Below are 12946 nucleotides of genomic sequence, written 5' to 3'. Positions count from 1 at the left end.
TGATATATTTTAACAGTAAATTCTTCTATTTAAGAAAACAGACTTTGTCTCACAGCTCCCGTAACACCTCCATGTTCCTTGTGCTTTAAACAACAAAATGAAGGATACAATGTTTTTACAACCAAGTGAAAGATAAAAACATTATGTTTAGAAATTTCTAGATGTAAATTTGATAAGAGTAATTTCTTTGTATTTTTATTATTATTTGTAAATTATAAATATTGGCTTAACACCACGCCGTCTTGCCATGTGACAAATCCCAAGATCCCACACGAATAAGAGACATTAAACCTTACATGCATATCTCCAACGGCTGAGACAGACTTACAATGATGATTACTCATATGGTAAACTATACTTCCACACACACACACATATATATATATATTACATTATATAGTTTGCGACATAACATAAGAGAGACAATGTATGACTGATTCATCATACCATCTAGGTTTTGTGGAAACTAGAGCTTCATCTGAGGCTCAAAACAGGCCATGCCCCGGGAGAAGGAAGAGCAGGGCGGATCACAGGGACCCTTCTCACCTCTGTAAATGCTTCGTTGAGCCGTGAAGCTTGACTCATCGCTTGCGAAATCTTCTGCAAACATCACAAACGGCAGGAGGCCCGATAAACACACAGTCAAGCCTCCATAGGACAAAGGCAAATATCATGATAAAAAGAAGAACCAAGCAGCGGGAAATCAAGCAAGGACCTAGTGATGGAATTGAAGGAGGAAAAACCAGAAATGAAAACTACTACCTAGCTTCCTCACGCTACAAATAGAGAACTTTTTAAAGTATATTACGTGCCTCAGAAAGATCTAGGTGAGCTCACGGGTTCAATTTCTAACAGATGCAAACAATTTTGAAGATCAAAACTGAAAAAAGAACATCCAAAATCGACATTATACAAGTGGAATGAGCTTTTGACATGGATCTTAAGAAACATTAGCGGAGTTCTGAAAACTGTTTCCGTGTTTCGATAATTTCTCACCACAAGTGTTAGTGACACACTCGTTCGGGTTTATGTGGGGAACAACAAGGGGGGAATTGAAGGGAATGTGGCGACAGCAGAAGGGAATGTGGCAGCAACAGAGTTTGAAGTAACAGAGGCAGAGACGTGATTTGTAACAGATGTTCAAAGGTATATTTTTAATGCTTTTGTGTTTAGATTCACTGTATCTAGCCTATATTTTGTATTGTGATTACTATGTTGTTAGATATGATGCAGTCATATTCCTATTCAACATTAGTGAAGCAACGTGATTAGAGGTAGTGGTATTACCTTGTCGTCGATTGTAACTTTAAGCTGAAACCTCTGGGCCTTCTTCTTCACCTTATACAATCTGCGACCCAATATAGCTAAACCCATCACAGCTGCAGCCATGGATACAGTCCAGACCGGGCCAATCTTAAAGGCACAGTACTTGAGAAGCACAAATGGCATCTTCCACCACACGATACCACTCCTCTTGCTCTCATCACCCGATCCCACAGCAGGAGGGTTCACAGCATCAGCTTCTTGTTGAGCGACCCTCACGTCATTCCCCTCGATCTCTTCCGAAGAGATAACTCCAATATCTGGAACAATCACGTTTTCTTTATTCACATTCCCAGAAACCGAATCAGAAAAGCTCTTGCTCGAATCGTCATCACGAGCTACGGTTTCACCAGTATCTTCCATAGCAGCTTTGTTCTCAAGAAGGGTTTCATTAGCAGCTTCAAGATCGCTTGAGTCGGACAAGCACTTGCTCAAACCCTCATCAAGACCTTGGGTCTCACAACTTTCTTCAACAGCAATTTGGCCCTCGACGTGTCCTGCATCACCAACTTCAAAATTGCTAAGTTTAACTTCATCCGATCCGGAAGCACCCAAAATATCAGTCTTGAATTCTATCTCCCCACCAGAGCCATCAGTAAACCCTAATCCGCTTCTCACAAAAGCATCGATCAATGGATACTCATCCGGCTGACTAGAGCTCGAATAAGCCACAACCTCGTCCGGGTTCTTCCTCCGGTTAGGACTCTCAAACCCGGAATCAACCCGGGCAGAATCATCCGATTCGGCAGAATCGTTTTCGCTCGGATCAGTAGTCTTACCAGATGGTTCGATGAGATTATCAACAGAGAAATGATCAGAGCGAAACGTACCAAACGAAACACCATCGATTCCACTTGAACTCTTCGGCTTCTCATCCGAAGGTTGCGATCCGATCGAATCAATGTCAGACCCATGAAGCAGCTCCCAATCATGCAACTCCCCCTCCATGGTAACCGATGAGTCGAATCAAATTCGAATATAAAATCAGATAACCAACAAAAGAACCCTAACAAAAGCCCCAAAATTTGAAGAAAAGCCTCAAGCATGCAGTTGATGATCATAAAAGAAGCCTTGGCGCTTATCCAGTGCTCTAACTGATGACGTGGACAGAATCCATCGGTTACTTCTTGATGGATTTTCAACTGTATCCGCGGCTCCACATTAGTAGGGTGGGGCGAGAAGTAGGTTAGATCTCACCGCCACCTCTACATAACTCGGGACCGTACAACTCTGTCGGGTAAATTTCTCACCACGCTCGCCCTTTTCACATTTATTGCCGATGTTTATATATTCTTATATATTAATATCTCGATTTTAACTTTATCTTTAATGATTCGAAAAGAAATGTATCTATATACATGCGTTTTTTGTAAAATTATCAAACAATGATTACGCACAACCTCGGAAACACAGAAAAAAAAAACATAAAAAATGTTACTTCTAGTGAAAAAAAAATGTTACTTCTATGTGAGGATTCCAAAAAAAAAAGTAAAAACAAATCTGGACAAATTTCTATTACCAAAAAAAAAAAATCTGTTCAAATTTTACGATAGGCCCATTAAAGGCCCGATAAGAAACAAAATATTTACATCGCCAAAGTCGAATCCAATCTATGCTGACACATTGATTTCACAACACACTGTGTCCAAGAAACAAGAACTGGTCGTCATGTTCAGGTTACACGTGTCACTAACCATTTCACTATTTTCTCCACAGAATCACTTGCACAGATTGCCCATTTCCGAGCATCCAAACAGGGATGAATCACGGAATGATGAATTACCGGTAAGTTAACCATGATTCGAAGCCACAGTCTTCATGTACTGCAAATACTCCTCCATCTCTCTCGTCGCACAAGATCCAAAAACGAGCAGAAATATTCGATTCAGAGACTGATTGCGGGTTAGATATCACCATGAACAACCAAAGTTCTTCTACGCATGAATCGCCTTTCGAGGCACACGGATATGCGATTTCGGGCTTTTGAAATAAGCCCAATAAGGACCTATATTATATTTGCCCATAATAATTATTTTGACCCGTTTACCCGAACCCGCTCCGGAAATACCCATGAAACTAGTTCCGTGGCGTGGAGGGATTAGCAACGGGATTGATCGAGCTCTTCAGGCAACAGTAGACATCGTTGTGCAGATTCAAGAATATATCGATAACTGTACGGAAGTGATTTCGATCTGCGAGCCTGTTGAATCGCCGGAAAGTTCTTTTAACTTTGGCGGAATCGAAATGGGTTTGTCGAAGATTAGATTGAAAGCCTGGTTTCATAAGAAGGTCGGCGATCCTCTTCTTCAGATCCTGCGCAGGTTCTGTTCTATGTCCCTGTCCCTCTCCCTGTCCATATCTATCTTTGTCTGTGTGATTTCTTTTGTCTCGATCGTGATGCATCGTTCTATACGGATCTTAAAGTCTGTCACTTGTTCGATTTAGTGTTACTCGGAACTTGAAGATTAGATGAGATCGGTTATGGAGTGTGAAGAAAGGGACACATATGTTTGATTTCAAACTCCAAACAGAATACTTGTGGCCATGCGGATCTCAAAGATTCGACATTTACCCCCGTTTTTAGGTTATTGATGTTACAGAAAACAGTAACTTGGATCTGATTTGTGTTTCTTTCTGGTTCCTCCTCAGAGGTGCAGAGCCGAAGCAGCTTGCTTTTTCTGCAGCACTAGGCATCACCTTGGGAGTTTTTCCCATCTGCGGTATGTATTTTGTCACTTTTGTTTTCCTCATCACATCAATGTTTCTTGTGATTGCAAGTCATGGTCATGGTGGGTGATCTTCTGGTTAACAGGTGTTACTGTCTTCCTTTGTGGAGTGGCGATCGCCTTGCTTGGGTCTCTTTGTCATGCCCCAACCGTGATGTTGGCTAATTTCATTGCAACCCCGATTGAACTAAGGCATTGACTTGCTTTCTATACCGGTCTTTGACTACAGCATTTTTGTCTACTGTCTTGTAAACTCGTCTTATGTGTGTTTTGTTTTCTTTTTCATGTCCTTCTACGTTCAAGTCTTGTGGTGCCTTTCTTGCGATTTGGTGAAGGAATCTCTGGTGGCCCTCATTTTCCCTTGACATCTGATGCCCTAAAGCAGGTGTTGACAGGCCAAGCTTCCCGAGAGGTTCTTCTAAGCGTTGGTAACGTGGTAAGTAGCTAAAATAGCTGTTTTCGGCTGTCCAGATTCCGGAAATCTCTATTAGATAGCATTCCCCCAACTGATGACAATTATTACCCTTGGGAATTTGACATACAGACTTCCACTCTGAAGTCCCTTTGAGTATCTTAACATATTAAGTGGTTAAAACGAGGCTCTCATCGGTTAGTTCAACGGTGCGGATTCAGAGATTTTTCATTACGTGCAAAGCTTTGTTATTGCGTCCAGGTCCTAATTGCTTGCTTATGAATCTTAACCTTAGTAGCTTACGATAATTGGCTGAGTTTGCTAGTCGATCCATTGAATGGAAGCTTTTTGGCAGCTGCTAGGGTGGTTCATAGCAGCTCCATTCATCATGGTAGCATTATACGTTCTCTTTCTACCATGTTTCAAAATCCTTGTCCGCAAGTTCGGCGTCATCGCTCCAAGCCCGACGATCCCTATCGATCTGCATTCAGAACTGAAGCCTAAGCCAAGGGACTAGTAGATAAGGCGAGAAGAGCTTTGCCTTTATTCCACTTGTGCTCTGTATTGACTTGGTCAACAGTTACAAAGGCCAATGTACAATACTTCTGTACATATCATGTTCTGTTTCTGCAAATGGAAAACACACACAACACTCTCTCTGTGACCTTGTGTTGATCTACCTATGTTGTTGTGCTGTGGGGTGGTCTGATTTTTTTATACAAAACCCTTCTGCGGAAAACTGTTAAGTATTCTACTACTTTTATATATAAAGATACACATTTTACAATTTCTTTCAAAATCTCACAAACTCAAACAACCATCATAATATTAATGGAAATTTATCCAGTTAGAAATTATTTTAAAAAATGGCATATCACCAATTTTGATTTAAAATAATTAATAAAAACGAAAATACATGATGACTCAAAGGTCCCGGAGAGAGAAACGAGGCTACAGAAGCGGTGGTGGGAGGGAGTTCCTGCGGTGCCTGGGACCGGGCGGGTTAAAAGGAAAAGAAATCCAAAGAAGATTCAGATTGTCTTCGGAGTCTCAGCGTGTATCTTCTTCCCCTTTTCCAAGTAAAAAAGCTTCCTGCTTTCCCCTTTTCTCTTCCCAAAGTTTTGACATCTCCAGATCCGAAACCTGATTCAACCTTTTTCGTCGACTTCAAGATCTGGAATCTGCTTCAAGAAAGTTGTTCCATTTTCATCCCTTTTGCTTCAGCTTTTCGGTTTAAGGATGGTCAAAATTAGCCAACGAACTCAGCTTGCGGCACTGCTGCTTCTGTAGCAAAGCTGGGGGCTTTTTCCTTTTAATTGGTATTTTGAATGTCTGCACATATTCAAGATTATGTGTGAGTTGCATAAACGCCTCTCCAGATTCCGAAGCAGGATCCCCTTGTTGACATTTGCTTCCTTTTCTAGGGCTGTAGCTGTTCTGCATCTGAAGCAACATGGCCATTGGCTGAACTCACAGCTGATGCTGGGTAATTAGCTCATAGCTTCATTGGTACTTGGAAGCAGGATGATCGATCAGTTCATCAACTTTGTAATTCGCCCTCCTCGGTAACTCTCATAACCTCTTCTGTCTGCTCCTCGTACCTAGCTCTTTGCCTTGTCTCGTTGAGCTCGTATCTGTAAAACGCTTCGTTTCTCAACTCATACCTGGGGGCTATTTACAGGGCGGAGTATGATCCTGATCAGTATTTGTGGGAGAAGGATTTCAGGCTCGGAGGCACACAGTGTAGAAGACAAGATTTAGAGGCAAGTATGACATCAAGTGATGGCATGAATCCTTTTCTTGGTTTGTTCCTGGCATTGGTTCAGCGAGGTCTTCCTTCTTTATTGACAGCTTACGAATTCAAGGGGCCATACCTTGCGTTGCAGTCACTATATGCCCTCATCTTCCCCGGAGGATACTCCTCTTCCCTGTGTTATATACTGCCATGGCAATAGGTATGTGAAAGTATCAGGTGTTACTGCACCTCAGTTTTTCATGTTTATGCACAGAATGACTGCGCAGTTATACACCTCTGTTTTTTAGATTATTTCTGTTTTGGCGAGGGGTCATTTCTCCTTCTGGGAATTCTGATTTTTTTTTTCAGTGATTTATTGGTTGAATGAACTGAAACTTATTCACTTGTTTTTAAAAATTGTTCAGTGGATGTCGGGCAGATGCAAATGAGGCTGTTATGGTTCTTCTTCCCTCGAACATAACCGTTTTCACCCTCGACTTCTCGGGTTCAGGCTTATCTGATGGTGACCATGTAAGCCTTGGTTGGCATGAGGTGAATTCGTGTCTTTTACTTTTATAAGCATTGCTTTTGTGTCAAGTTCCTCTTCAAATATGAAGCAAGTTTTGTTTAAATCTATGCAGAGTGATGACCTTAAGATTGTAGTATCTTACCTGAAAAATAGTAAACTGGTTTCACGTATTGGGCTCTGGGGACGATCTATGGGTGCTGTAACCTGGTGAGTTCTCGACGAGTTCCCAATCAGGATATAACTTCCTTAGAATCCTGCTGGCGGCTGTGTTTATGATAGACTGCTTGACGCGTTAAGGCATATGATATGGAGTATCAACTGTCCACAATTCTTGTGCTTTTCTTTGTATTATTTACTGAATTAGAAATAAATGTGCAGCCTTCTCTATGGCGCAGAAGATCCATCAATTGCTGGAATGGTATTAGATAGTGCATTCTCAAACTTGTTCGATCTGATGATGGAACTTGTGGACGTTTACAAAATACGGCTTTCTAAATTTACTGTACACTCTCTCTCTCTCTCTCTCTCTCTCTCTCTCTCTCTCTCTCTCTCTCTCTCTCTCAATGTTTCATAGCTTGATAAACTAGCTCAACCTGGACAACTGAGTTTCTTGCTAGTGTACAAAAATTTACAAAGATACAAATATGACCCGAGTTGTAGCTGTGATACATTGTTTAATGCATCACGCAGAGCTTCTAATTTATTTGGTAAATTTGGGAGTTGAGTTCTTTGAGTTGTAGCTTCTTTTGTCATGGCTTTTATGCGATCATATACTCACTGGTGCGCCGTATTGGATTAGTAGTATTGGATTGAACCTGATAATTGGGAAGGAAAGATAATAATGTACATGGTAAACAAAATATCAATGAGAAATTTGAAAGACAAGCAGGTGAGTTCCTTTCAATTATATGGCTATGAAGAGTTTAAAGCTATTTCCTTTTTTTCCCTTTTCAATGGATAATATAATATTCTAGACACTCTTTACGGCTCAGTGACAATCTTTCTCTTGTTTTGCGTTTAGGTTAAGATGGCAGTGCAGTATATGAGACGAGTAATCCAAAAAAAAGCGAAGTTTGATATCATGGATCTCAATTGTCTTAAGGTGTTGTATTTTATTGTAGAATGCAGCTCTACTTGTATGCTGCAAGGAATACCCCTCTATGGTGAGATGGTTTTGATCCCCCCTTCCCCTCTGCAGGTCGCTCCCAAGACTTTCATTCCAGCATTATTTGGACATGCTACCGGTGACAAATTTATTCAGCCTCATCACTCTGACCTGATTTACAAGTCCTACCTGGTAGTACATTATTAGAAAATTTGTATTAATGGGGACCCACAGATCCCCATGATAATTAGCTGTCTTCTGGTTATTTGTGCAGGGAAACAAAAATATCATAAAATTTGATGGTGATCACAACTCTTCACGGCCACAGTACTATTATGATTCAGTGTCTATCTTCTTCTACAATGTTCTACATCCTCCTCGCATTTCTTCAGTTTATTCAAGTAAGCTTGAGAAGTATTACAATTTGGGAGATCTCAAGGCTGGTGCTGGTTTGGATGAGGTAATTGCCGTTCCAGCTGGAGAATTACAATCTACCTTGGATTAGAACAGATAATATACAGATGATTCTAATGATTATGCTTGAGTCGAGATATTGCTTAGATATCAGGCACTAAAGCGGTAACGCAAATTATATGCTGACTGAAATGCTCTTTGGTGACCTAATCGGGGATCATATCACATTACACAAATTACTACTTTATCTCCATTCTCACGGTTAACATGATGAAGGACACATGCACAAGAATCTAACTGCTTTGGTTTACCTTGCACGTCCAGGGTTTGTTGTATGAAGTAATCTCTGGTCTTCGTGCTGAGCATATGGATGTTGCAAGTTCTTCTTGTCCTTCTGGGTCTCTTATAATGAGGCCTGCAGACGAGCTGCTTTCAGAAGTCATGCCCATGGCGGATACTGTATGTTTGTTATCCTTTCTTGCATTAATTTCTCCTCCATTTGTATTCCATTTTTATTTTTGTCCATTGATGAATTAGGTTAATGTGCTTATAGAAGACGATAGACACAATACTGAAGAAACTGGTAATTTCCTGGTAATTGGTGGTCTTTGGTTGTCCTAAAATCTAATATTGTATAGAATCATTTATAAGTTTCCAGCCAACATGTGTTGAAGCTCCCGAAGATGATAGTTTTTCTACAGACAACAAGTGCTGTTTCATGAAGCTTCATGACCATCGAATCTGTTGTTTTGGTAGGGCGATCCGGATGATCAGGTTGAGGAAGGTTGCTCATATACGAGCTCAAACAGAGAAAGCTGGGGCAGATGCTCTTCACTAGGAGGCACTGAAGATGAAAATTTCGCTGGGGAGAGAACAGTCGGTGAGGATTATGAGGTTTTATTCTTGAACTTATCTTTTTGCTAAAACCTGAGCTCACGATTTCTGTTTGTCTTGTTGACACAGTTTAGCCAGGGCTCATTCACTTGTCATCTTCTGGCATTGCTGCCTAGCTGTATAGATTTCAAATCCTCAAGTGTTATTGCACGTCGACGTTTTCTAATCCTCGCATGTTTCCGCTCCATAATGCAGGCTAATCTGAATGTCCTGGCAACTCCTGTTAGAAGCGTTCAAGAAAAGCCACGAACCACTGCTGAAGCGGACAGGAAAGACAAGAAAATAAAGGCAGCTCCAACAGGTTCAAAGAAGCCGAAACACGACAAATTAGAAAGGCTAGAGGCCTTCAGCAAACGGCTGCGTCTTTGCATCATAAAGCGTGTAAACCATGGAAGGCATCGTTCGTCTTGACAACTTCGGCTAGAACATCGGTCAAATCACGTTAGATTAGTAGGCCAATTCGTCCATGTATATCTGCTCCTTGTAGTCAAAGCATTCTCTCTTCCAAGAGCCAGCTACGTTCAGAGTCTTCGGTCAAGGACTTATACCAGATGGCGGCTGCATTCATGTATAACTTCAGATTCATTTGATTACTTTTACGTGGGTCATGTCACGCTTCCGACCGTTTTCCTTAGTGCTACAATTATCCTCCAGCTGTCCCATCTAAGATATTCACATCATCCTAAGACCGGAACAGCAATAGAACAGAAGATGTCAGACATTGGATCATGTAGTGGCAGAAAAATTCGGTTTTTGCCACAAACTCCTTCCGAACAAAAGAGCATAAAAGGAAAGAATGGGGCTAACAACTCTTAAACATTTATCATCTGATTATCAGCAGTAAATCTTTTCCTTTCCCACTACGGTTTTTCTTCTCATCTTCTGCAATGGAAATAAACGTGCCTTGCCCCAATAATACATAAAGGGAATCTTCACCAGAAACAGGAAACACTTCCCTTTTACCAGAAGGCTTAATGATCACAAACATTGCACAATACAACAAACCTCCAACTGTTCTTGAAGTCGTTTCTGTACCTCCATTTGCAGCTTAAGAGGGACAGTTTTGTGCATCCCACTAAAATGAGGCGGAAGACAACCGAAAGATGACAGTATATCTGGTATAGGAAGCTCAGACACCGTGAGTTTTTAGCTGTCTTGAACATCCGAAAGACGATAGTATAACTGGTATAGGAAGCTCAGACAATCCACAATGCAAAAACAGTTCCATGGACTAGAAACTTCGAGACCTACAAAGCTAACGGTTGCCACGAAACATAACTTTGCATGGCATAGATCTCAATTCAAGCGCAGCCGGAGATGAACCCTACAGAAGCCCTACCATTTGATTAACCCCCCATCATCCTTGAATGTTAAACCGATGATTGTCTCAAAGCTTTCGCATCCAAACGCACCAATAATTTGATAAAATTATCATACAAGCCGTATCTGTCAAATGTCTTCCCAGTTCCATGACAAGACAGTCTCCGACCATACTTCGCATAGCCAAAACAAACTCCAAAACGATTTACAAATAATATAGTGTATTCTTTCGCAATATCATGTGTGGTGGTTGTACATGTCGCCCCTGATGATATAGACAACTTCTTCGGCTCCCACATCTCAGCTGCAGCACCCTCCTCCGTGCGATGATGATAAATCTCTTCCACCAGATGGCCCTGGAATACCTCCATATCCAACTTTTATTCCATAGGACTGCATATATACATCACAATTATTAACATAAGACTAAGAAATATCTAGCAAAAGTCTTGATTGTACATTTGGGCACATGTAAGAAACGTGGAGGCCCACATTCGAACAAGACATGAAGCAGAGACAAAAAAATACTCAATCTAACCTCATTTGACACATCAAAGACACCATCTTGGATCTTCTTGTATATCGATGCAGCTGTCCTGATGAATGCCTACAGAGAATTTCACACATGATCACAAGAGTATAATGGAAGAACCTCAAGTACTCTGAGGAAACCTCTCCTCCCCTATAGAGAAAATACCCCAAAAATCTGATTGTTTCTCTTTCTTCCTATTTCACTCTTATGTTGTCTATTGACTCTAGACTACTCTAAACATAACAACCTTGAAACACGCCTCTACCCAGCTCATGACTAGTTCTGACATCATGTTAATAGATCTCTCCAACTGCCTAATTCTTGTAAATTCTTGTCATATACAGAAAGCATACGTGTTTGTGTATATGTAACTAGCCACATCCAGAGACAAACAATTTACCTCTTCGACATTCTGAGCAGTTTTGGCAGACGCCTCCATGAATATTAGCCCATGTTCCTTTGCAAACTGTTCGCCTTCCTCCGTGCTCACTGCCCTTCTGTGGGCGAGATCAGACTTATTACCAATGAGCATTATTGTCATGTTTGCATTCGCATGCTGCCTTGCATCCTCTAGCCAGCTGGCCAGGTGATTAAACGTTTCCCTCCTGCAAAGCAAAAGGATCAATTCAATTATGAAGCTTCAGTGCTTAAACTGTTCAGCACGATATGAATCACCTGCTCTTTCCAGCACACAAACATCCAACTGCGAATATAAATGATATCCTGGAGCCTTCAGTGTCAAAAGCACGTAATCATGCTCAACTTGTTGTTTGTAGCACATGAAAGGGAAAGCGAATTCACAATAAGAAGCGATTGCAAAAGTGCTACCTGGTGATATCATAGACAAGCAATGCGCCAGCAGCGCCTCTATAGTAGGATCTGGTAATAGATCTGAAGGACTCTTGACCAGCCTAGCATATCACACAGAGATTATAGGATTAGCGACATTTACATAAGAGACTGCATTTGCTGCTGACAGCAATACCACGAACTATGAAAACAGCAGCACTCCAAACAACTGGAAAAAAAAAAACAAATTCGCACATCAATAAAGAGAAGGAGAAAGGGAAGATACCGTGTCCCAAATCTGGAGTTTAATGGGTTTGTTGTCGATGGTGATCATTCTTGCCCCAAACTCAACACCGATGGTGAGGTCATGCACCGGCTGGAACCTCTTGTCGGTGAACTGAAGCAGAAGACATGATTTTCCAACTCCTTTACTCCCAAACCACCCCAAAAACACACGCACATCAATGTCAATTATAGAAGACCCTCAAATACCGAGAGAGATGTCGAGAAACCATGAAACTTGCAACGATGGAAGCAAAACAACAACGAAGTCCAGAGGATCCGGTTCATTTGAGTACCAAAACGATTTGAACATGCAATCATCTGATCCGGGGCGAAGGGAGAAGCGGGATGAGAAGGGAAGAGAAATTACCTGTGTCTCCGATGATGATATACTTAAAGAGATAAGCGTAAGACATCTCCCGCTCGAATCAGATAAAACGATTTCGACTCCCTTCTCCCGATGACGATTACCGGAGAAGACGAAGACGAGAGAGAGAAGTTATGTTTAATTGACGGACGGTTAGGTCGTCAAACCTCCATCGCCGCCTGTCATACACTTGATGGCGTTTCGTTATTCCGCATGCGCACTGTGTGACGTTATTTGGACCGAAGACCCCACGCATTCCGCATATCCATCAGATTCCCATGGGCCTCAACTTCACGTATGTTATAACAGTGGGTTCCAGTTGGGCCTCGCCACTTCGCCATATAGCTTAAGGCCTTTTGCCCATGTCTTATTCTTCTTATATGGGCCTACTATGGGCCTATCGGCCATTATTGAAGCTCAAGTCCATACAGTTATGAATGTCTACCGTCTACAGAAAAGTCACTACGTGTCGAGTTGAGGCGGTTTGAAGTCCCACGTGCCCTCCCGAGCCGATGATA

The 12946-nt window shown here is 41.5% G+C and overlaps 4 protein-coding genes across 13 annotated transcripts; 2 read left to right on the top strand and 2 right to left on the bottom strand.

Annotated features, from left to right (window-relative positions):
• Nucleotides 1-248: 248 nt before the first annotated feature.
• On the bottom strand, nucleotides 249-2413 carry LOC104806752. 2 transcript variants are annotated; one of them, XM_010531803.1, is made up of 3 exons: nucleotides 2154-2411; nucleotides 1288-1820; nucleotides 249-600 (listed from the first exon to the last, which is right to left on the bottom strand). In XM_010531803.1, the coding sequence occupies exons 1-3, from the start codon at nucleotides 2269-2271 to the stop codon at nucleotides 475-477; spliced, it is 777 nt and encodes a 258-aa protein (XP_010530105.1). In that variant the 5' UTR covers nucleotides 2272-2411; the 3' UTR covers nucleotides 249-474. The 2 variants fall into 2 exon arrangements, with proteins under 2 accessions (XP_010530105.1, XP_010530104.1); XM_010531802.2 differs by having other exon boundaries at nucleotides 1288-2413.
• A 990-nt stretch (nucleotides 2414-3403) lies between these two features.
• Nucleotides 3404-5201, top strand: LOC104806751. Of its 2 annotated transcripts, none has more exons than XM_010531800.2 (5): nucleotides 3404-3644; nucleotides 3973-4043; nucleotides 4136-4241; nucleotides 4353-4485; nucleotides 4594-4810. In XM_010531800.2, the coding sequence occupies exons 1-5, from the start codon at nucleotides 3568-3570 to the stop codon at nucleotides 4615-4617; spliced, it is 411 nt and encodes a 136-aa protein (XP_010530102.1). In that variant the 5' UTR covers nucleotides 3404-3567; the 3' UTR covers nucleotides 4618-4810. The 2 variants fall into 2 exon arrangements, with proteins under 2 accessions (XP_010530102.1, XP_010530101.1); XM_010531799.2 differs by lacking the exon at nucleotides 4594-4810 and adding an exon at nucleotides 4817-5201 and having other exon boundaries at nucleotides 3406-3644.
• Nucleotides 5202-5409: 208 nt separating this feature from the next.
• LOC104806750 lies at nucleotides 5410-9857 on the top strand. Of its 8 annotated transcripts, XM_010531792.2 has the most exons (15): nucleotides 5413-5540; nucleotides 5634-5815; nucleotides 5886-6026; nucleotides 6143-6224; nucleotides 6313-6416; nucleotides 6622-6748; nucleotides 6838-6932; nucleotides 7104-7227; nucleotides 7747-7827; nucleotides 7924-8022; nucleotides 8105-8290; nucleotides 8569-8703; nucleotides 8782-8838; nucleotides 9001-9138; nucleotides 9334-9857. In XM_010531792.2, the coding sequence occupies exons 3-15, from the start codon at nucleotides 5986-5988 to the stop codon at nucleotides 9547-9549; spliced, it is 1485 nt and encodes a 494-aa protein (XP_010530094.1). In that variant the 5' UTR covers nucleotides 5413-5540; nucleotides 5634-5815; nucleotides 5886-5985; the 3' UTR covers nucleotides 9550-9857. The 8 variants fall into 8 exon arrangements, with proteins under 8 accessions (XP_010530099.1, XP_010530096.1, XP_010530094.1 ...); XM_010531797.2 differs by having other exon boundaries at nucleotides 5410-5815; nucleotides 9001-9124; nucleotides 9334-9426; XM_010531794.1 differs by having other exon boundaries at nucleotides 5412-5815; nucleotides 6622-6727.
• A 663-nt stretch (nucleotides 9858-10520) lies between these two features.
• On the bottom strand, nucleotides 10521-12605 carry LOC104806749 (ras-related protein RABB1c-like). Its single transcript, XM_010531788.2, has 6 exons — nucleotides 12432-12605; nucleotides 12066-12205; nucleotides 11819-11901; nucleotides 11391-11595; nucleotides 10997-11065; nucleotides 10521-10851 (listed from the first exon to the last, which is right to left on the bottom strand). Exons 1-6 carry the CDS (start codon nucleotides 12475-12477, stop codon nucleotides 10759-10761), a joined length of 636 nt encoding a protein of 211 aa, XP_010530090.1. The 5' UTR covers nucleotides 12478-12605; the 3' UTR covers nucleotides 10521-10758.
• Between the last annotated feature and the right edge of the window lie 341 nt (nucleotides 12606-12946).

The sequence above is a fragment of the Tarenaya hassleriana genome, unplaced genomic scaffold, assembly GCF_000463585.1.
Source record: "Tarenaya hassleriana unplaced genomic scaffold, ASM46358v1 Cleome12, whole genome shotgun sequence".
In the NCBI taxonomy this organism is placed as follows: Eukaryota; Viridiplantae; Streptophyta; class Magnoliopsida; order Brassicales; family Cleomaceae; genus Tarenaya; species Tarenaya hassleriana.
Note: the sequence above shows the minus strand (reverse complement) of the source record. Positions and strands in the feature narration are given on the sequence as shown.